Source organism: Heterodontus francisci, chromosome 24 (assembly GCF_036365525.1).
Source record: "Heterodontus francisci isolate sHetFra1 chromosome 24, sHetFra1.hap1, whole genome shotgun sequence".
NCBI classification, from domain to species: domain Eukaryota; kingdom Metazoa; phylum Chordata; class Chondrichthyes; order Heterodontiformes; family Heterodontidae; genus Heterodontus; species Heterodontus francisci.
Window position 1 is genome coordinate 73628189 of NC_090394.1, and position 23513 is coordinate 73651701.

Below are 23513 nucleotides of genomic sequence, written 5' to 3' on the forward strand. Positions count from 1 at the left end.
TAACAGGTGGTGGTTAAAAATTTAAAAATCCAAAATCTGACTCCTACCTGCCTCCAGCCCACCCATTTCCATTTTTAACGGAGGCAGTTTGGTGTGCGGGCGACCAGCCTGCTTTCCAGAGGCGGGTCCATTATTTAAATATTTTAATGAGGCTGTGTGCCTCAAGTTATAGCACAGTTTTAAATTTAAGAGCAGCTGGCCATGTTCCCAGAACTCTGGAAACCGGGCAGCTGAAGGGAGGTGAGAACAGCTGGATCCAGCAGGTAAGTGGCTCACCACCACCTTCTCAAGGGCAATTAGGGATGGGCAATAAATGCTGTCCTAGCCAGCAATACCCACATCCCATGAAAGGATTTTTTTTTAAAGTAACTTCCAGCATAGTTTATGGTTCATGAGTACTTGCACCCGTCTTCCCTCCTGTCTGTGATCAGGTTCTATCCTGGCAAATCCTTCTATGATGTCCTCCTCAGCCTGTGATCTTCTAAATTTGGCAGGACCCCAGGTTGCCTACATTTCCCAGTTTCCCAGCCACTACAACCCCACTCTCTCCCCACTTTCCTGTAAATATCATGACCTTGGTTTCAAACTGTAGAATATAAAATAGACCCTTTTTTCTTGAAAGCATAAATTAAATTTCTGTGGAATGAACATTTGGATAATTTCAAGTTTTGTATTCTCTCAAATTTTGTGTTAAATTCTGAACATCAAATTGTCTGGTTGCAAGTGGGAAGAGACTGGAGGACCTCCAGAGACCACTAGAGCATTCACTGGTCCTCATTATAAATAAAAATATTTACTGGAGTTGCTCCCAGCTACCAAGACAATCTTGACAACAACTGACTTGAAGGGACACTTTTATTGCAAATTAGCAATAACTCCTGCACAGAAAGGGAAAAAAAAGTAAATCACCCATCTGTAAATCCCTGGGACTGTTTTAAATAGGGCAGGCCACGACAGATCCAAATTTAGTCAAAGTAAAGTGCAAAGATTTCTTGCTGTTCAAATTTGGAGACCAGTTCAGTTTTGGAATGCTGTATAATGCATGTAAATGCAAAAATCTTCAAATGGTGAATGATCTCAAGTTCTAAAGCTATTCTTGAAAACTTTACAGAGGAATATTAAATCTGTCAGCAATGTTTGCAGAATATTAATGTTCTGGTTTAATTACAGCATATATTTTTGCTTTCTGTACAGGAGAGGCTGGTTTCCAACCTCCTACACCAGGCCATTGGAACAAGGTCCAGATATGTCATCTGCACCCAGGTAATGTAACTTGCAGCAACTGTAGTATTAAAGACTTTTAAATCGCTGCATTGGTGACAAATTTTCATGTGTCACTTTAATCATCAAAAGTTTGAATTTCTATTTGTTGCACTTTTGCATGAAATCAGAAGTATTTATTCAATAGCTTGTTGGTCAGTTCATGTTTGATGTTTGTTGGCAATTCTTTCCAGATCTTTTGTGAAAGTTATCACATAATAAAACCATGTACATGTTATTAAGTCCCAGGCTTATAGAAAATAGGAAATTTATTCCAGTTTTTCTGGTACATTTTACTTTCTGAACAGTTGGAATAGATTTGTTTTAAACGCCAGTGAAGCTGTGATAATTGTAATTCTAAACTGAATGCAGAGTACCTGCTCCTGAATCAGCAATATATTAATTGATTTATTTAAAAGAGCGGTAAAGACAGTCTACCACTGTAACTCCAGTGGGGTGGAGCAGCACAGAGATAGGCATCAACCTGGATACACAGGTTCCAGCCTACAGTGGGAGTTCCCAGTCAGTCTTGTAAGGGCTGGAGCCTGTGCTTATCCCCTCAAGGTTACTAACACAAAAGTGGTCAGAACATTGGAGGAGTTTCCACTTCCCCACCTCAGTGAGACCTGGAATAAGTTTGGAGGTTGGTACGACTTGACATGAGGCAATTTGGCTTCTGTAAGTTTACAAATGTGCTGCTTTGAAGTTTTACAAAGGTAGTCATAATCACAGCTTTTAAACCACAGATTACTACCACAGTGCCAAGGCAGTGTGAGTAGGAGCAATAGTAATGGGTGTTGACTGTACCTTACCAGATAAAGAGTAGTGCCGGTCTTGCACAGGCTAAACTCTGCAGTGACTGTTGTTTTCACATTGGAGTCACGTGTCGGGAGCATAAGTGCAACTCAAAAGGGAGGACCCAAAGAAGGTAAATTACTCCAGCTTGCACAGTTGTTTTTGTGTTGCTGCTGGTGCTCTAGAATTATCTTACCATATGAACCCAAAGCAATTCTGTGGAATCTAAATATGTAACATTGCAGAACGCCAACAACTTTACATAGTGCCCTTAACATAATATGTCTCAAGGCACTTCACAGGGGCATTATAAAGCAAAATGACAGCAAGCCACATAAGGAGATATTAAGGCAGTGACCAAAAGCTTGGTCAAGGAGGCAGGTTTTAAGGGCTATCTTAATAGAGGAAAGTGAGGTAGAGAGGCGGAGAGATTTCGGGAGGGAATTCCAGACAGAGTCAGGCAGTTGAAGATAGACCACCAATTGTGGAGCAGTTAAAATCGGGGGTGTGCAAAGGGCCAGTATTAGAGGAGCGCAGATACCTTGGAGAGTTGTAGGGCTGGAGGAGATTAGAGATGGGGAAGGGCAAGACCATGGGCGGGTTTGAAAAAAAGATGAGAATTTTTAAAATGGGCGTGTTGCTTAACTCTGAGCCAGTAGAGGTCAGTGTGCACAGGGGTGATGGGTGAATGGTATTATGGTGCGAGTAAGGACATGGGCAGCAGAGTTTTGGATGACCTCAAATTTATGGAAGGTAGAATGTGGGAGGTTGGCCAGGAGTGTTTGAACTACTATATTGGTCTGCTGTAGAAACTGTCTATTTATATTACAGGCTGATTTGTACAGCATCAGCTCCAAATATAAATGATTTAATAATTAACTGCACGCATGCACTCTCCGTTATTGCTCTAAAGGTAAATGCACACAGGCTGTTGGGAGTGAAACTGTCAATTGTTTCACTTATCTGTGCAGGATGGAAGCACTAATTTACATTTGCCAAAAAAAAGTGCCTCTGATGTCAAGTACTTAGACTGCTGCCACAAACATGGACATCATCTCTCAGTACAGTGCACCCTCCCAAACCAGCACCACCCTGTTTGCTTTCAGTGATGGAACTGCTGTTGACAGCAAAGTTCTTCAAGTTTCTCCCTGATGTTAGGAGGATTATTATTCATAACAAAACCCAAACAATTGTTAAACACAGTTATTGTGTAATGCTTTGTACATTAAAAAGAATGCTGACAGCAAGACTCCCTCTTTGTATAAACCAACAATTCTCAGATTCATTGAATCAGTAATATAATTGTATAAAACTATTGCAGGTGTATACGCAAACTTAAATACATTATTCCTGTTTCACGACATGCCTGCCTTGTGATCCATTGCTAAACCAGTTCCTGACATGATAATGTCACACCTACTGTTTAGTATTTAAATAAAAGGGGCACCTGTTGCAATTAATTGTAGCAAATACTAACAGCAACTTGTATTTATATAGCGCCATTAACGTAATAAAATGTCCCAAGGCACTTCATAAGAGCATTATAAAGCAAAAGCTTTGTGCGTCAGCAGTGGCTCAGTGGGTAGCACTCTCACCTCTGAGTCACAAGGTTGTGGATTCAAGTCCCACTCTACGACTTGAGCACAGAAATCGAGGCTGGCACTCCATTGTAGCACTGGTGAGAGTGCTGCACTGTCAGATTTGCCATCTTCCCCCTCAGGTGGATGTAAAAGATCCAATGGCACTATTTCGCAGAAGAGCAGGAGAGATATCCCTATTGTCCTGGTCAATATTTGCTCTGCAACCAGCATCACAAAAAACAGTTTTTCTGGTAATTATCACATTTCTGTTTGTGAGAGCTTCCTGTGCACAAGTTGCTACATTTCTTATATTACAACAGTGACTACACATCAAAAAATACTTTATTGGTTGTGAAGTGCTTTGAGATGTGCGGAGAGATTTAGGGAGGGACTTTCAGAGCTTTGGGCCGTGGCAGCTGAAGGAAGGGCCACCAATGGTGGAGCAGTTAAAATCAGGAATGCATAAGAGACCATAATTAGAGGGGCGTAGTTATCTCAGAGAGTTGTGGAACTAGAGATTACAGAGAAAGGAAGGGGCGAAATCACAAAGGGATTTGAAAACAAGGATAAAAATTTTAAAATTGAGATTTTACTTGATGGGAAGCCAATATAGGTCAGTGAACACAGGGTTGATAGGGGAATGGAATTTGGTGCGAGTTAGGATACAGTACAGTAGAGGTATGGATGACCTCAAGTTTGTGGAGGGTAGAAAGTAGGAGGCCGACCATGAGTGTGTTGGACTCGTCAAGTCTAGAGGTAACAAAGGCATAGATGAGGGTTTCAGCAGCCGATGAGTTGTGACAGAGACTTTTGAAAGTGCACTTGTAAGTGAATTGGGAAAGAGATTTTTCTGCTTTGCTACATTATAAAATGAATAAATTCTAGGTCAGCTGGAATGTAGAATACATTTTAGCTGGAATGGAGTACAGTAATGGATTTTAAGGGTATCTGAAATTTGTGCTCAAGAACATTTTAAATTTATATGGGTGTTTATGCAGCAGGTTGATCATGTCATTCTTGAAAAAGTCTTAATTGTTGACCATTTCAAAAATTTGAAGTGATTCAGAAAACTGTCGCAAATATTAGTTTTGATTTGTGTTTTGGGTCTTTTATTTGTAGCTTTGAAACTGCAGTATGTCACTATACGTTACCTTCATTCTGTATAAGAAAGAAAGATTGACTTGCACTATTATAACACTCTTCACAACCTCAGATAGTTGCAAAGTGCTTACAGCCAATAAAGTATTTTTTGAAGTGTGGTCACTTGTAATGGAGGAAGCACAGCAGCCATTCTGCACACTGCGAGCTCCCACAAACAGCATTGTGATATTGAAACAGATTATTGGATCATTAATGTTAGTTGAGGGATAAATATTGGCTGGGACACCAGGGATAACTCCCTACTGTTCTGTGAAAGCGCCATAGGATCTTTTAAATCCACCTGAGAGTGCAGTTGAACGCCTCCTCAAAAAGACAGCACCACCAACAAGACAGTACAACACTCCCTCATTACTGCACTGGAGTGTCAGCCTGGACTTTTGTGCCCTTGTCTATGGAGTGAGAATGTTACCAACTGAGCCACGGCTGACAACCATACACTACACACTATGACTGATTGTGTGTAGTTAATATTCGTTTGCAGGTGACTTGATAGCTAGGACTGGTATGTAATAATTATACCTGTGTAGCAGTTGCTAACAGTACTATATTTTTGATGTTTCGTCTTTACTATTGTAGCTATGATTTTCTTTGGTCCAGAGGTTGAAGTGCGTATCTCCAGCATGGTTCTTGTTCTCGTGGGGGCAAGGAGACTGTTGAAATGTTAGTTTGTCATTAGAAATGGGCTAGAAAATGGAATCTGATTTCAGAGATTTTCTTTTCATTTAACCTTTAAACGCACACTTCTAGTAGCTGTGTAACAGGTTGGGCTACAGTGCAATTGCTAAACCTAAAACTATTATTGAAGTCGCCCACATTCAGAAATCCAATTTACAACGCAAAAGAGGCAAGAGGACAGTGCACTCTGTTCCTTTCTCCAATCCCTGAATTTCGCCTGAATGTTACTGCTCTCTTTCATTATCTCACTACTGGATCAGTTTTTCCCTTGTCACTCAGGACAGGGAGAGTTAGTTATGCTATAGTGAAGTTTATCCCCTTATCCCTTAATTTCCTTAGTACCCAAAAATTCTGTCAACCTCTGAATGTATTCAATGACTGAGCATCCACAGCTTTCTGGCATAGAGAATTCCAAAGTCCTTTGAGTACAGAAATTTCACTTCATCTCAAAGGGCGTTCCCTATCCTGAGACACGAGTTTCCAAGCTCCCAAACCTAGATTCCCCAGCCAGGGGAAACATTTATCAGCATCTACCCTGTCAAGCTCCTTAAGAATTTTATATGTTGCAATTAAATCACCTTGCATGCGTCTAAACTCCAGGGAATATAGGCCTAATCTACTCAATCGCTCCTCAGAGGACAATCCCCTCATCCAAGAACCAGCCTAGTGTACCATCTTTGTTGAACTCTCTCGAGGGCAAGTACGTCCTTCCTTGGGTAAGGAGACCAAAATTGCCACAGTTTTAACAGGGGTAACTCACTCGTAGTGGTACTGTTATATTATCCACAGAGAGTAACTTTCTATACATGGGTTAATTTGAAAATTCCAAATGAACGTCTCTGAAACAATGATTACAAAGAGTTTAGACATACCGTCATGCTGCACAAATTACCTAACTTCCTGTGTTCTCTGGATTGTGCATTCCAGTAAATCTGATTATATCTCTTCAAGCCAATTTGGCCAAATTAACTTAATAAAGCAAACTTGCACAAAGTGTAAACAATGTTGGAATTTTTAAACACCATTATTTGAATACTAAAGCATCTATTTAGCTTTTAAAAAGGTAATAACACAAAACCTGGACTGCTTTGTCACCCCATTTTACAAAATTTTAGGTAGTCTTTTAAAACATATAACTCCTACAGTTAGGTTATTTCACTTGAATTTAGATAAAACCGTACCGCGGATTTCACCATTGCATTTTAGCTAACTAGAATGTTGCTTTCACCTGTGTTTAACATATGTTGGTTTTCAAAGCCACGTAAATTATATCTTACTGTAATACTGCAGTGAGGAAACCATAAGCAGTGCATTCTTCATCATAGGGTATAATATATAGCTTAATGCAAGGGACTGCTGATATTTGCCATATTTCTCTGGCATTCCAGGGAGCACGAGTATAGAATCATACAGCACAGAAAGAGGCCATTTGGCCTATTGTGCCTGTCTCAGCTCTTTGCAAGAGCTATCCAATTAGTCCCACTCCCCTGCTCTTTCCCCATAGCCCAGCAATTTTCTCAATTTCAAGTAAATATCCAATCTCTTTTGAAAATTACTACTGAATCAGCTTCCTTACCTTTTCAGGTAGTATATTACAGATTATGACAACTCGCTGCAGAAAACATTTCTCCTCATTTCCCCCATGGATGCTTTGCCAATTATCTAAAATCTGTGTTCTCTGGTTATCCATCCTACTGCCGTGGAAGCAACGTAGATGAAAAACTATCAAAGCCCTTCCTAATTTTGAACATATCTAACAAATCTCCCGTTAACTATCTCTGCTCTGAAGACAACAATCCCAGCTTTCTAATCTCCCCACAAAACTGAAATCCCTCATCCATGGTACCATTCTGGTAAATCTCCTCTGCATGCTCTCCAAGGCAATTATTATATCACAATAATCAGAGTATAGATGCCACAAATATCCCTTTAGTGGATTTCTAGCTCTCTATAGAGTATGTGCAAAGGGTGACAAGTTTCCATGTGGCACCTTCAATGTAACTTTATGCATAATTTTTCTTTGACACTTTTTAAAATTGTAAAATGCAATTTTATAATTAAAATATAGTGTTCTCCAAGATCTTGCACTTTATCAGTATGACTCAACAATTTTTCAGTATCTAGGAATTGTATTGTAATATTTCCTGTTATGAAAATCCAAGTCCATGGAGGCGATGTACATTTGCAGATACAGCAAATACACACCAAGCAACTGCTTTATTTTTCATAAACTAGTGAGCAACTTTACTCGGGGGCTCGTGGCTGCCACAAATAGTTTTGCTTTCGTAAGTCTTGTATATTCTGTATTGAAATAGATTTTATTTTAAGTACATCTGAGTGAAATTTGTATTGTAAACGTTGACGAGGGTTTTGACTTTTATACGAGTGCTGCGTAGTTGTTGAGTCTGCTGCATTGTTTATTTAGAATCTAGGTGTTAGAGACACTAATATTTTGCACTTGTTATGGTTGCCATGTGATTGACACTCACATAAATGGTCTTGTGCTGCCTTTGTTAAAAGGAGGGGTAAACCACTGGAATAATTATGTATCCATGTAGTATAATTGGAAAAACAAGTTTTAGGTTGTATTTGTATAACCTGGGACTAGTGCTAAGCACGCCTTGTCACAAATCCTTGTCTGCAATTTCAGAATGTGATTGACATAATGCGTAAAATCTATACTGAAAAGAGCTGTCTGAATATATTTTGACAATGTCTTTCATTTGTGTTCAATTTAATTTGTAAATACGCACAATCCTGAGGGTTCTCTCTCCTTTTCTCCCCCAATCCCCCACTTTTCAGTTAACCAATTTTTTTCCACTCTTAATACACGAGATAACTTTGTGAAACAATTTTACCCACCTTAAGGTTCAGTGCCTTCCCTCTTTCAATGCTGTCATCTATCATTAGTGGTATGAGCAACCTGATGTGTGTTTGTTTTCAGGGTTGGTTTTAGGCATAGGTCAATGCAATGAGCTCAGTGTGAGGCAAGATACCACAGGCAAGCCAAAGGAGAGTCACTTGTTTTCCACCTCCACCCAACCAGTTTGGAGCAGCACTGGCAGAATCCCTGTGATTTACTTACGATTCTGAGAGGCTACTTAGGTGGCTGGTGTGGGGGAATGGAGATGTCACACTGGGGCAGTGGGAATGGAAGCTTGAGCTTACAGTAGATTGGGACAGGGGGATAGGATCTCTACTCCAGCTGCCTGAGCTATCCCTGAGAGCTCAATGCTGACAATTATTGAGAATTTATAGTAATAAAATTTCCCCTTGCTAATGCATCACCTCTTGGTGAGCGCAATTCATCCTAAGTTTTTTTTCACTACTGCAGTGATGAGAAAAATTAGTTTTTTGAGCTTTTGTTAATTGATGTACTAGAACAATGGGGATAAAATTCTTCAAATTCATCTTCAGGGACACAATCAGAGGCAGATTGCCTGGCCATGATAAACCCTGCCCAATTTCTGTTTTCATTGGAGGACAGTCCTAGCTATCACAGAATCACCGAATAATACAGTGCAGAAGAGGCCTTCAGCCCATCGAGTCTGCACCGATGCATTAAAGACACCTGACCTGTCTACCTAATCCCATTTGCCAGCACTTGACCCATAGCCTTGAATGTTGTGATGTGCCAAGTGCTCATCCAGGTACTTTTTAAAGGATGTGAGACAACCTGCCTCTACCACCCTCCCAGGCAGTGCATTCCAGACCGTCAACACCCACTGGGTAAAAATGTTCTTCCTCAAATCCCCCTTAAACCTCCTACCCCTCACCTTAAACTTGTGTCCCCTTGTAACTGACCCTTCAACTAAGGGGAACAGCTGCTCTCTATCCACCCTGTCCCTGCCCCTCATAATCTTGTACACCTCGATCAGATCACCCCTCAGTCTTCTCTGCTCCAGCGAAAACAACCCAAGCCTATCCAACCTCTCTTCATAGCTTAAATGTTCCATCCCGGGCAACATCCTGGTGAATTGCCTCTGCACCCCCTCCAGTGCAATCACATCCTTCCTATAATGTGGCAACCAGAATTGCACACAGTACTCCAGCTGTGGCCTTACCAAAGTTCTATACAACTCCAACATGACCTCCCTGCTTTTGTAATCTATGCCTCGATTGATAAAGGCAAGTGTCCCATATGCCTTTTTCACCACCCTGCCCTTCTGCCTTCAGAGATCTATGGACAAACACGCTTTTGTTCCTCGGAACTTCCCAGTGTCAGGCCATTCATTGAATACTTCCGTGTCACATTACTCCTTCCAAAGTGTATCACCTCACACTTTTCAGGGTTAAATTCCATCTGCCACTTTTCTGCCCATTTGACCATCCCGTCTATATCTTCCTGTAACCCAAGACACTCAACCTCACTGTTAACCACTCGGCCAATCTTTGTGTCATCCGTGAACTTACTGATCCTACCCCCCACATAGTCATGTACGTTGTTTATATAAATCCAGACAAAAACTGCACTGTCATTTGCAGAAATATTCTTATTAGTGCAGAACAGCAGAAATAATATCCTTGAAACTCAGTTTGAATACCTGTGCTATACAACCAAAATATTAAGTCACGATGGTGGTGCTTGATTGAGATGGCTTAATATGAGTAATCATGTCAAGAACACTTCATTTGTTGCTGTGCTTTATTCTCTCCTGTGCAAAGACATCAGAAGGTAATACTAGTTAATAAAGACATTGATTTTAAAGGAATGCTTCTCTTGAGCACTTGGCAATCTTAACCCTTTGTCTCCAACTTATATTTAGGTGGATCTTGGCTGACGGGCTTGTCTGTTCTTTTGTCTTTATTTTCATTAGTCAATAAAATTGCATAGTTGTCTTTCAGTCTGTTAGTTGCAATGCAATAGAAATGCTGATGATTACAAGCTTTCTTTATCTGACCTCGTGGGTGAGATAAAGATGCAAACTAAAGTTAAAATAGCAGCTTGAAAGCTCTTCAGTGGCTGGGAGGTGCAGTGGTGGTGAAGAAAAGAACTACATTTCACATTTGGTGGGGCGGGGGGGGTGGGTGGTGGCGGTGGAGAAACTAAGGTTGTGTTGAGCCTGTAATATGCTTGAGCAGTTCAGATAAGTGTAAATCACTCAAAGCTGTAATCTTGCATTTAATGTCATCTAGAAAATCAAATATGTTGCAGTCTTGAACAAACATGTAATTACCAGTTCAAAAGCAACACTTAAAAGGGTTAGATGAATTGGTGGAAAGAGGCTTGTGTGGAGTATAAACACTGGCATAGACGAGTTTGTTTTTTTTCATTCACGGGATGTGGGTGTCACTGCAAGGTCAACATTTATTGCCAATCCCTAATAGCCCTTGGGAAGGCGTTGGTGAGCTGCATTCTTGAATCGCTGCAGCCCATGTGCTGAGGGTACTCCCACAGTGCTGATAGGTAAGGAGTTTCAGGATGTTGACTCAGTGACGATGAAGGAACAGTGATATATTTCCAAGTAAGGATGATGTATGAGTTGGCGGGGAACTCTGAGGTGCTGGTGTTCCTGTGCGCCTGCTACCTTTGTCCTTCAGGGTTGTCCAACCTTTTCGGGCAGAGGGTTGCATTACGATTTTTGCTCAGCCGGGGGGGCTGATGAGCAAATTTTGAAAGATAAAGGCATTAAAAATTTATCTTACTAATAAAAAATCATTGGTCCAAGACCGTTTGAATGCTCAACTTTCAGCATCAATCTTCCTTTTCTTGCTTTATCCATGGGCCGCCATCTAGAGAGGGAAGCGACTCTTAACTTCAAAATGGTTACAAAACTACCAACAAGTCTTATACTTTAATAAAAGCCAAAGTAATAGCAAAAATACTGCGGATGCTGGAAATCTGAAATTAAAACAGAAAGTGCTGGAAATACTCAGCAAGTCTGGCAGCATCTGTGTAGAGAGGAGCAAAGTTAACGTTTCAGGTCTGTGACCTTTCATCAGTTCCTGCAAGCTCCCCTCCCCCCACCCCTCTGACTCCTCGAGCTCCCCTCCTCCTACACCCCTGACTTCTCGAGCTCACCTCACCCCACACCCCACACTCCTCGAGCTCACCCCCGACTCCGACTTCCCTTCTCCGCTGCTGACTCCTGCTTCCCTTCTCCGCTGCCAATTCCTCCTCTTCCCCACCGCTGACATCCCTTCTCCACCAACTCCAACTTCCCTTCTGTACCGCAGACTCCTCGAGCTCACCTCTTCGCCACCTCAACAAGTTCGCCTACCTCCCCCTACACTTTTTATTGTCCAGCACCAGGATTGACAGGCTTGAACTAAGCGCATGCTGATTGGCGTGCCGGATCGAAACCTTTAGTGGCCAGAGTGTGGCCCCCGGGCCGTATGTTGGACAACCCTGTTCTAGGTGGTAGAGGATGTGGGTTTGGGAGGTGCTGTTGAAGAAGCCTTGGCAAATTGCTTCATTGCATCTTGCAGATGGTACACACTGCAGATACAGTGCACTGGTGGTGGAAGGAGTGAATATTTAAAGTGGTGGGTGTGATGCCAATCAAGCAGGCTGCTTTGTCCTGGATGGTGTTGAGTTTTGTTGGAGCTACACCCATCCAGGCAAGTGGGAAGGATTCCAAAACACTCCTGACTTGCACCAAGCAGATGGTGGACAGGCTTTGGGGAGTCAGAAGGTGAGTCACTTGCCAAAGAATAGCCAGCCTCTGACCTGCTTTTGTTGCCACAGTATTTATGTGGCTGGTCCAGTTAAATATCTGGACAGTGGTGACCCCCAGGATAATGATGATTGAGGATTCAATGATGGTAATGCCATTGGATGTTAAGGGGAGATGGTTAGATATTATCTTGTTGGAGATGGTCAGTGCCTGGCACTTGTGTGAAGTAAATGTTACTTCGAATGAGTGTTGTACACCCAACGTAACTCTGTGTAACTTCACAAAGACCATCGCTGTATGTCATGCTAAGGAATTCTGCAGAATCCCAACCATTAACAATGAAAGTTTAAATCAGTGTTATGTTATTTTGGCAATCCAAGTTCCAGGTTTCTGCTCAATTATAGCAGATTATATATTTCATAGGTATTATCTCTTTCTGTTGGCTGTTTCTGCAAGAAATCAATCCATTCTGTGCAGGCCTTTTCTAACTTCTGGTGCACAACAATGGGGGAGGATTTCTTCCTTTTTTAAACATTTGCTTTGTGCTCAGAGGGAACATGTGACGCACCAATGTCAGCATCAAGCAGTCCAGCTCAGGTATAGCACAGCCAACTGCAGAGTAGAGTCCTAACACTGTACCTCAGCCTCAATCTCAGAGGAGCAACTGTGCCACACTGTACCAGTTTAAATACCTTTTTAATTTGTTACAAAAGACACCCTGCCCAAACTCATCCCTTGCAGACAAAGGAGACTTTCATCCCATTGGTGCCAGAGGCAAAAGGCCAGCATCTAACACCTTGTCCCACTCAGTTGCCTGAAGGATGTATTTTAATTTGGTTCAACAACTTAATACCCAACTAGAACTGTTCTGCAATAGAAGTACTGAGTTGTTATAATCTGGAATGCGCTGCCTGAAAGGGTAGTGGAAACAGATTCAGTAATAACTTTCAAACAGGAATTTGATATATACTTGCAAAGTTTTTAAAAAAGTAGTGCCATGGGGAAAGAGCAGGGGGAGTGGGCTAATTGGATAGCTCTTTCAAAGTGCTGGCACAGGCACAATGGACCAGATGGCCTCCTGTGCTGTATGATTCTATTAGAAATCCATTTCATTATGCTGCTGTGTTAATCATTTGTGTCTCATTTTTTTTTTGTGATAATTGGTGTGACCTCCTTCAGGAACTTATGAAAACAATGTTTAACTTGACAGCACATCAGGTTGACAAAGCTCTAATTGAAAGTCACAGAAGCAATGTGACTACCTCCCCTGGGTAGTTGACTCTAACTTGGAGTTACAGGAATTAATTCATCCTTGGAAATTTCAATAATGTAATACTTTCAATAGGTTTCCCGAGTTAAATGTGTTTAGCTGTATTTTTCAAGAGTTTACCCCATATGTACTATACATTTTGCATATAACATGCACTTGACTAAATCATCATTATGCATTCTGAAATGGATCATAGTGATGTGAGAAGAAACTCCAGTAACCTAAGGATAGTACAACAAAAAGCAGTTTAAGTAGCAGAGACAACCAGAGTTAATTTTTCATTGAAATTTTGCCTGTGCCTTGCAGGCAAACTAAAGATAATCTAATAATGAAATCGACGTTAGTTAAGGCAAGGTTACATAACCATGACTGGATGATGTTCTCTGTGTTAGAACTTAAAGACATTAACACAAAATAACTACTGGCAAAATTATTAAAATGAGTGATCTGCAGTTGATTGATGGGAAATTCTGTAACCTGTATATATTAAGTGTAACTGTTTTTATGCTAGACTATTGGATTAATTAAAATCTGATTGTTTTAACGTTTTCTACACTTTTTTTATAGTACATTTGCAATAATGGAAAACAGCACTTTTTAATTCTTATTTTATTGTCTTTGGTTTAGCACAGCTCCAGCGCGGAGTATGAGCATTCTGAATCTTGCAGAGAGGTCAAATGTTGTCCTACCGCCTCCAGATTATGTATCAGAGCCAGTTAAACATCACAACAAGGAAGTATCATTCCACTCTTACAGCAGTGCGCCAAGCAGAGGAATTGTACCCCAATCAGACAATACAAGTTCAGTAAGTACCCATCAAATACCATATGTACCACCCATTCTATAAATAACAATGATTACAGGGTGTTCTTGCATTTAATTCTAGGACTATTGTCATTTCTTTCGTGTAGTTGCATCAAAACAAGGTTCTCAGCAATTCAGTGCTGTGCAAGCAATACAGTCAATCTCCTACTTGTCATTTGTGGCTCACTCTCACCTCTCAGTCACAGGGCTGTGGGTCGAAGCTCCACTCCAAAAACTTGAGCACAAAATCCATACTGACCAGAATTCCACCCTTTCAATACATTGCAAGTTGAGAAGTTTGATGGCCATCAGATCAGAGTTGACAATTTGTGGGTTATTGACTTGCATTAATAAATCTATGGAACCAGTGTTTGAGTTGAATATGTAGTTTGCATATTCGGGTACTCCAAAAACCGTAGCACGGAGTCTGGTTTCCAGTTATACAAATTTCAAAAAAGATAAAATCAACTTAATGATGAATTTCAGTGCATGGCCGAGTACAAAGAATGTTGTGTTCTGACCAGATATGTGTCATGAATTATTTCCTCCTTCTATTGGTTCTTATTTACTGTGCAGTATGTACAGACAACAGGTTTACAGATACATAAGAACCTACAAGTTAGGAGCAGGAGTAGGCCACTGAGCCCCTCGAGCCTGCTCCACCATTCAATAAGATCGTAACTGATTTGATTGTAACCTCAACTCCACATTCCCGCCTACCCCTGATAATCTTTCACCCCCTTACTTAACAAAAATCTATCTACCTCTACCTTAAAAAAAAAATTCGAAGACTCTGCTTCCACCACCTTTTGAAGAAGAGCGTTCCAAAGACTCACGACCCTCAGAAAAAAATTCTCATGTCTGTCTTAAATGGGTGACCCTTTATTTTTAAACAGTGACACCTAGTTCTAGATTCTCCCACAAGAGGAAACATCCTTCCACTTCCACCCTGCCAAAACCCTTCAGGATTTTGTATATTTCAATCAAGTCGCCTTTTACTCTTCTAAAATCCAGCCGATACAAGCCTAACCCGTCCAACCTTTCCTCATAAGATAACCCGCCCATTCCAGTTATCAGTCTAATAAACCTTCTCTGAACTGCTTCCAACGTATTTACATCCTTCCTTAAATAAAGAGACTAACACAGAATACAGTACTCCAGAAGTGGTCTCACCAATGCCCTGTATAACTGTAGCATAACCTCCCTACTTTTGTATTCAACTCCCTTCGCAATGAACAATAACATTCTATTAGCTTTCCTAATTACTTGCTGTACCTGCATACTAACCTTTTGCAATTGATGCACTAGGACACCCAGATTTCTCTGCATCTCAGCTCTGCAATCTCTCACTATTGAGCTAATATGCTTTTTTATTTATTCTTCCTGCCAAAATGGACTATTTCACACTTTTACAAAAATGTTCACTATTTCACAAGATCGCAAATGTGATTACAGAATAAATGTATTCCATTATGATGAAAAGAGGATGCGTGAAAGAATAGAGTTCAGCAGTTAGAGAGATTAAAGCTAAACTGAAACTTAAAGGCCAGGCACCTGATAAAATTAGGGCTAAAATATAAAGAAAGTCATGAAAAGTATAGCCGCTTTATTAGAGGTGAAAAGGGAGATGAGAAGGACTTAACAGAAATAAGAAAAAAGGCCAACAGATAATGGTAGGAAATGTAGTGATTTTATAAGCTTATGACAGTAATGGAATAGTTGGAGAGTCTGGAACCACTCATAGATGGCATAGGGAATCTAATTATTAGAAAAACAGAGGCATATGGTATGAGAGGAAATGCGGCTTGGGTAGAAATTTACTTGATGAAGTCGACAGACTTGAAATGTTGGGACTATTTTCATTGGATCAAAGAAGAGTAAGGGGAGATTTAATGGAAGTTTTTAAAATTACAAAGGGTTTTGTTAGTGAACATGGAAAGACTATTTCCTCTGGAGAAGGGTCCGTGACTGACTTTAGTTCTCAGAAAAATTACGAGAAATTTCTTTATGCAGAGGATTGTTGGGCTTGAAATATTTCACTGTAGAAAATGGTTATGGGCAGAGACCACTGCATCTTTCAACAAAAAACTGCATATATATTTGAACTCATGCAAGATTGTGCAGAGTGAGTGAGGCAGTGGTATTGATTTTTGGATTTCTCTAGCCAAGTGCCAGCACAGGTATGATGGGGCTGGATGGTCTCCTTCTGTGCTGTAATATTTCATTGAGAAGCTCAATGTGCATCCATTTTAGTGATGTGGAATTCAGACCCCATTTTAGTAACATCGGTAGTATGGTATTTGTAATTAATCAATTACAGGCCTTTCTTGCTCTCTTCCGTTTTCCAGTACAAATTGAGTATTTGTAAACAGATCAAGGATCAGAGGTAGAAATGTTAATTAGTTCAGTGAGAGTTGACTTCAGTGAAACAGAAAATAATTCTCCATTAATTCTGAATTGATTCTAGGTCTTAAATTTTAAAAGATTAGTTTATATTTTCTGCTCCTCTTCAGGTCCGCTTGCACCATGTTTCTGCCCAAAGGGCTGGCAGACCTGTTTTTAGGCAATGCTACTCTGTTGCAGGCTATTAGGAGGTCCTTTTAGAGAGTATTCCACACGATTGATGTGAAGAACCGCAACACTTGGCTTCTGTTTAATGACTTTTATATTCTCGTGTCATAATTAGAAGCAACAGCTGATCATTACTATGCTATTTTCAGTAACTGCATTATGGTATTTTGCATCCAGACAGACTGAAAATGCAATCTAAGATACCATATTACTAAAATCAATAAGTTGTCAAACGAAGACATTAATTGTATTTTTTATTTTATAAAGCAATATCCTACCAGAGTAAGGGTGTTTCTTATTTTCAAGTTTTTAATGAAAAGTTATCATTTTCTATCTTAATTGTCGTCGGCTCATTACACATTTGCAGCTTTCAACTTGTGCATGTTTCTGTAAAATAGCATGAAACATTTGAAAGGCAGCATACTACAAAGTAGAATTGGACAAATGCACAATTACTCAATGTTTTGATCTTAATTCACGACATCTCAAGATTAAGTCAAATTTATTTCTAAAGGAAAGTGATAGAAATTATTCCTGCTTTCTGGCAATAAAAGTAATTCTCCCTAATGTTACTGCTGTTGTCATAAAGCATATAACTTACACTTGCATTGAGATAAGTTCCTCCTTCTGGATATGATTAATTATGGTAGTGTAGGTTCCCTTGAAATGGCAAATACCATGAGAATGAAATTGGTCTATGGTAACTGCTCAAAATGGGCACATAGCAAATCGGCAGCCTATTAAATACTGCGCCAGCTTTTATTTTCCATTGACTTGGAAAATATCGCCAAGATTTTTAATTTCAAACCAATGTAATGACCAGGTGAGAAAGATGTCTAGGGATCCCTTTCAGCCTTCACCTGGTCTTACCGTAAACAGGGTTTAATTTTAAACTCAGTGTTTTTAGCTCCCCCTTGGTGAATCCTTGTTCACCGCTTTCCAATTATAAGGCAAAGAAACGAGCACAAACAGGCTTTCTTAGGTTTAAAGAAGAAAAGTTGAAATTTATTAAATTTAAATTCTAATTTGGTTGATGCCTACGGATACACAACGCGCCCACGCTAGCATGCATACGTGATACACAAGTGCAAATAGAGACAGAAAAGAGCAGAAGAAAAATAAAGTGGAGAAGTTTGAGGCAATATCTGAAGCGTTTTTGTTAAGGTTCTTCAAGCTCACTGTAGAGTCCTTGATTGTAGGTAGATCCTTGCTTTCCATTGGGGCCCAGTATTTTTCTTAAAGCTTGTTCACTGTAGGAGGCTTTTCTCTCTTGCGGTTCATGTGTCTCCTGTGGATTCAGAGGCTTGTGAGAAGGAGATGGGAGCAGACAGGAGAGATCTTCTCAGTCCAGGAGCAAACAGATACTCTTGAGTTCAAACTGTTTGTACAATTCAGAAAAACCCAGGTTGCCAAGCAGGTTAGTCATGTGACTAACTGGTCTAACCACATCTTGGATTGTATCATCTTAGTCTCTGGAATGCTCCTCTTACACACAATACCTAGGGGAGGGGATGGCGTAGTGGTAATGTCACTGCAGTAATAATCCAAAGACCCAGGCTAATGCTTTGGAGATATGGGTTCTAATCCCACCACGGCAGACGGTCAAATTTGAATTCAATTAATACATCTGGAATTTAAATAAAAGCTAGTCTAATGGTAGTCATGAAACCATTGTCAATTGTTGTAAAAACCCATCTGGTTCACTAATGTCCTTTAGGGAAGGAAATCTGTTGTCCTCTGTGTGACTCCAGACCCACAGCAATGTGATTGACTCTTAAATGGCCTAGCAAGCCATTCAGTTCAAGGGCAATTAAGGACGGACAATAAATGCTGGCCTAGTCAGAGGCGCCCAAATCCCATGAACAAATTTAAAAAACAGACCAAGGTCCTTTTGTGAGTTGAATGTGTCAGGGAATGGTTCTTTGCCCTTCCAGTCACCATCTGTTAATATGCAAATATCTTTTCCAGCCATGGTTGGTCTGTTTAACAAGTCCTTTCTTTCCAGTTACAGTTTAATATCAATGTTCATGACAAAATTAATGTGCCTCATTCTTGGCAGGTCGGGGCCAAGCATGACACTGCCACGCCCTGCGGAATGAAATGTGATTTGAGAAAAGTACATTTCATAAAAAGGGTCGAGAGAAAATATAAAATACAGAAAAAAAACATGCATTTCTCTCTTTCATTCACAAATCCTACAACTTATTAAAATCGCCCCGTTTTGGCATCCTGATAAAGTTTTGGGGAAGTTCCTCTTCCATTTGCCCATTTCCATGGCTGTCTAGGGTCTTTGTTCCTGCTGAGGTAATTTTCTTCCCAGGAGAGTCAGTAGTGGGCGGGTCTATCCTGAACTCCCCTTCAGTGTTTTGCTGAGTCATGAAAAGGCTTTTGACTTTAGGGGAATGGGTGGTTTTCTTTTTTCTGACTGCGGGGGAGGATTCTTTGCTACTCTCCCCTTTGTCCTAGAGAACACTCCTGCCTGCAGGTATTTGTGCAGACTCTACTGCACTCCCCTCTGGAACTTTGACTAGGTGAGGCATTACCCTCACGGTTTCTCTGCCCCTAGAGGTCGGTCTTTGCAGTTTCCTGTAAATGCTGCTAACAACTCTGGTGGGGTGCATCTAGTGTCTGCATTTATGTAGGAGGATGTGAGGGTCTACCTTTTCACATTTTTCAGGGTTGGCTGACCGGACAGTAGGAGTTTTCATCCGGGATTCCTCCCGGACTTCCTTTAACCTGCCCTCTTGGTCACATTTTCCCCTTCCCTTTCTAAACTTTTGCCAGCTTTGTGCCTGCTTGTCCCCTTTTGTTCTCGGCAGGGGTCCCTTACAGTTCACCAGCCCTCTGCTACAAGGTCCTCCTAACACCGATACAGGACTTTGGGGTGCAATTTCACTATAGGTTGGGGTTTCCCCTCAACCTGGCACATGTGGAAACTCCTGTAGTACACCACCACATCTTTGTGGAGTTTTGGCCAGTCAAATTGTTGTCTTATGCGGGCTTTGTTCTTTCGTATACCAGCATGTACAGCCACTGTAGTCTTGTGGGACCTTCTTAATAATTCTGTCCAGTACCTCTGTGGCACCACTAACTGGTGAACTACTGTCAACTCCTTGCTCTCAGGTCTGTGAGGAGAACTCCGTTTCCTCATCAGTACCTCATTCTTTAAATAGTAGCAGTCAGGGACTCCCTCTGCTTCACTTTCAGACTGGGCAGCCTGTGCTAACTCTCTCAATACTGGGTCAGCTTGCTGAGCCTCAGCTAGGGAAAATCCATTTAATTCATTCCCTGGGTCTCCTAACTTTCTCAAAGTCTCAGACAGACAGACCTGGTCATCTGCTTGCAGTGCCAATGCAGTCTCCTCTGGAGGAGCTGGTATGATCACTACACATTCAGGGAAACTGCAGGGTTCCGTCTCCTGCCACTGCCCTGTCTCTCTGACCTCCTGCGGTCTTTCTTTCACCGCTGGGGAGGCTACCACCTTCACCTCCTCCATATCATTACCTAGGAGCAGGTCAACCCCGTCCACAGACAAACTAGGGACAATCCCTACAGTCACCGGTCCCGAAACTAGGTCGCGCTCCAGGTGCAGCCGGTGTACAGGCATACACTGCCCTCCAATGCCGTTCACCACCATTCTGGTGTTCACTGCACACTCTGGGGGGAAAAGGTCAGGCCTTTTCCCAGTAAAAGAGATCTAGTCGCCCCTGTGTCCCTGAGAATTACTATGGGCTTGCTTGCCCCACTCGAGGGTTATGGGGTTACTTTCCCTTCAGACACAAAACCCTGATAACCTTCAGGAGTTTTATTAATTTTTCCTGCACTTGCAGCCGTAAGCTTCCTGGGTTTCACTCTTACTGCAGTTAAAGCCACAGCTTGTTCTGCTGTGCTTTCCATCAGGTTCACTTCTTCACTGAGTGGGTGTGTCCTGATTAACCTGACAGGTTTTCCCTTTAGTTTCCAGCAGTCAGCTTTTAAATGTCCTGCTTTATTACAATGGAAGCACCCAGGTCTCTGGGTCTCGCTGTTGCTCATAGCACCTTCCTTTTTGGCTAGAGGAGGAGCCCCTGTGTCTCCTGCTTTTCTTTCTCTCCCAGGACTGCTTGGGCTCCGATCACCTTCCCACTCTTTGTCCTTTTCAGATTTATGGGGTTGATTAGGAAAGGTTCTCCCCTGGGAAACCGACTTATAAATTAAAGCAAACTCATCGGCCAGAACGGCCACTTGCTGGGCTCTCTGGACCCACTGCTCCTCTACATGGGTCTTTATGGAGAGTGGGAGAGAGTGTTTAAATTCCTCTAACAGAATTACTTCTGAGATTCTCATAGCTGAGTTGTACTTTAAGAGCCCTGAGGCACTGGTCAAAAGCCAGCTACTTACTTCTTTCAAACTCAAGATAAGTTTGATTGGCTTGCTTCTTGAGGGTTCTAACTTTTGGCGATAGGTTTCGGGTACTAGTTCATCTCCCCAGAGGATTGCATTTTTTTGTCAGTTCATAATTTGATGAACTCTCATCTGGCAACAGGGAATAAACCTCACTGGCTTTTCCAGGTAGCTTTGTAGTAAAAGAGGCTAGGTCTCAGCTGGCCATTTTAGCTGTCATACCAGTTACTCAAAGGACAGAAAAATCCTTCTACATCCTCCTCATTGAATCTTGGAATTAGTTGAGCTAGTTTTAATAATTCTGTACCCAGCCCTGAATTATGCTTCTCCATATTGGCCATGCTTTCACTGGGGCTACTCTGCCGCCTCAGCTCTCTTTCTTCATATTCCTTCCAGAATATTTTTTCTCTCTCCCTCTCCTGCTTTTCATTTTCTTCACCTTCCTTCTGGAAGGCTCTCTCTTTCTCCCCCTCTCTTTCCTCAAATTCAAGTTTCCTCTGTTCCAATTGTATCTTTGCTAACAATATCCTGTCGGAGTCTGCTTCTAACCCTATTTCTGCTTTTTCAGGTTCAAGGGAAAAATGGTTGGCCACTAGCCTTAAGAGTTCAGACTTCCTAGCCTTGGCACATGCAGTGATCCCACACTGCTCAGTCATTTTCGTCAACTCCTCCATAGACAGTGCTTTTATCTTATCTCAAGTTACTTCACCCTGGCTTGGGGAGCTACTAGCTTCAGTCACAGACATGTTCATATTCAAGCACACGTAACCACAAGAAAAACTGTATTGAAGTCTTGCTTTTTTTTTGATTGGCAACAATTTGGCTTACCACTTTCAATTTCTCTCATTTGTCTATGGGTCAATTCCGGACACTAGCGCCCAAGTTTCTGTTACGACCAGGTGAGAAAGGTGTCTAGGGGGTCCCTTTCAGCCTTCACCTGATCTTGCCGTAACATGGTTTAATTTTAAAAACACCGTGTTTTTAGCTCACTCTTGGTGAATCCTTGTTCACTGGTTTCCAATTATAAGGCAAAGAAGCAAGCATGAACAGGCTTTCTTAAATTTCAACTTTTCTTCTTTAAAACAATTAAACTTCAACTTAAACTCTAATTTGGTTGGCGCCTACGGATACATGATGCGCCCACGCTAGCATGCATACACGATGCACCCATGCAAGTAGAGACAGAAAAGAGCAGAAGAAAAATAAAGTGGAAAAGTTTGAGGCAATAGCTGAAGAGTTTTTGTTCAGGTTTTTTAAGCTCATGTTAGAGTCCTTGATTGTAGGTAGATCTTGCTTTTCATTGGGGCCCAGTATTCCTCTTAAACCTTGTTCGCTGTAGGAGACTTTTCTCTTTGGGGGTTCATGTGACTTCAGTGGATTCAGAGGCTTGTGAGAAAAAGATGGGAGCGGCCAGGAGAGATCTTCAGTCCAGGAGCAAACAGACACTGAGCTCAATTGTACAATTCCGAAAAACCCAAGTTGCCAAGCAAGTTAGTCATGTGACTAACTGGTCTGACCACGTTTTGGATTGTATTACCCTCCTGGTTTTCTGGAATGCTCCTCTTACACACAATACCTGTGATCAAGGTCCATTGTGGGTTGAATGTGTCAGGGAATGGTCCTTTGTCCTTCCAATCACCAATATGCAAATGTCTTTTCCAGCCACGGCTGATCTGTTTAACAAGTCCTTTCTTCACTCCAGTAACAGTTTAATATCAATGTTCATGACAAAATTAATGTTCCTCATTCTTGGCCGGTGGGGGCCTAGCATGACAACAAATAAAAGTGACATTGAGTCTAGAAAACAAGTCTCCAAAAAGAGTTTGAATTATTGTTCTGTGAGCTTCAGTGGAAAGAGGATTGGATGCAGTAAACAATCTCGTGCCGATTTGCTATAAGCTTGTTTCATGCTGCTGGCGTAGACCAGTTGCATGCCACACACCACCTCCCCCCACCCCCCACAACCAAATCTCTTTTGTGGTGGGAAGTAAAAGCAAAAGGTTTGCACCAAAGCAGATTAGTGACAACAAACTTCCCCAAAATGTTGGGGGAAGTGCTGGTCTGAGACTAGGTACTTCAAAAAGGAGGTAACATAAGTAGATGAGTCACCTAAACTGCTGTTGAACGTCCCAGTAGCCAACTAAAGAATGCTATTGTTCTCAGCTGAAGAGTTCTTGGATGGTGAATAAAGTCTACCATCATATTTGTGAAGGCCCAAACCTCCACCTTACTTCCACGTTCCTTGGGCGATTCCTTGAACCATTTGAGGCTGAATGACCTGCTTCCAGGCTTTTCAGTGTTGCTGTGAGCCAGCAGTGTGTGAACATTGACGTTGATCTTTCGTGGGCTTCCGTTGCATCTGTCGTTTGGAAGTCAGTTGGATGGACGTGATTGAAC

At 41.4% G+C, this 23513-nt stretch overlaps 1 protein-coding gene across 1 annotated transcript in view; it reads left to right on the forward strand.

Moving 5' to 3' along the window:
* Positions 1–23513, forward strand: part of LOC137383525 (BAR/IMD domain-containing adapter protein 2-like 1) — a 148306-nt gene that overhangs the window by 95738 nt on the left and 29055 nt on the right. The window contains exons 11-12 of the mRNA XM_068056570.1: positions 1195–1263; positions 13986–14163. Of these exons, the coding sequence (XP_067912671.1) occupies positions 1195–1263; positions 13986–14163 (247 nt within the window). The remainder of the gene's footprint in view (positions 1–1194; positions 1264–13985; positions 14164–23513) is intronic.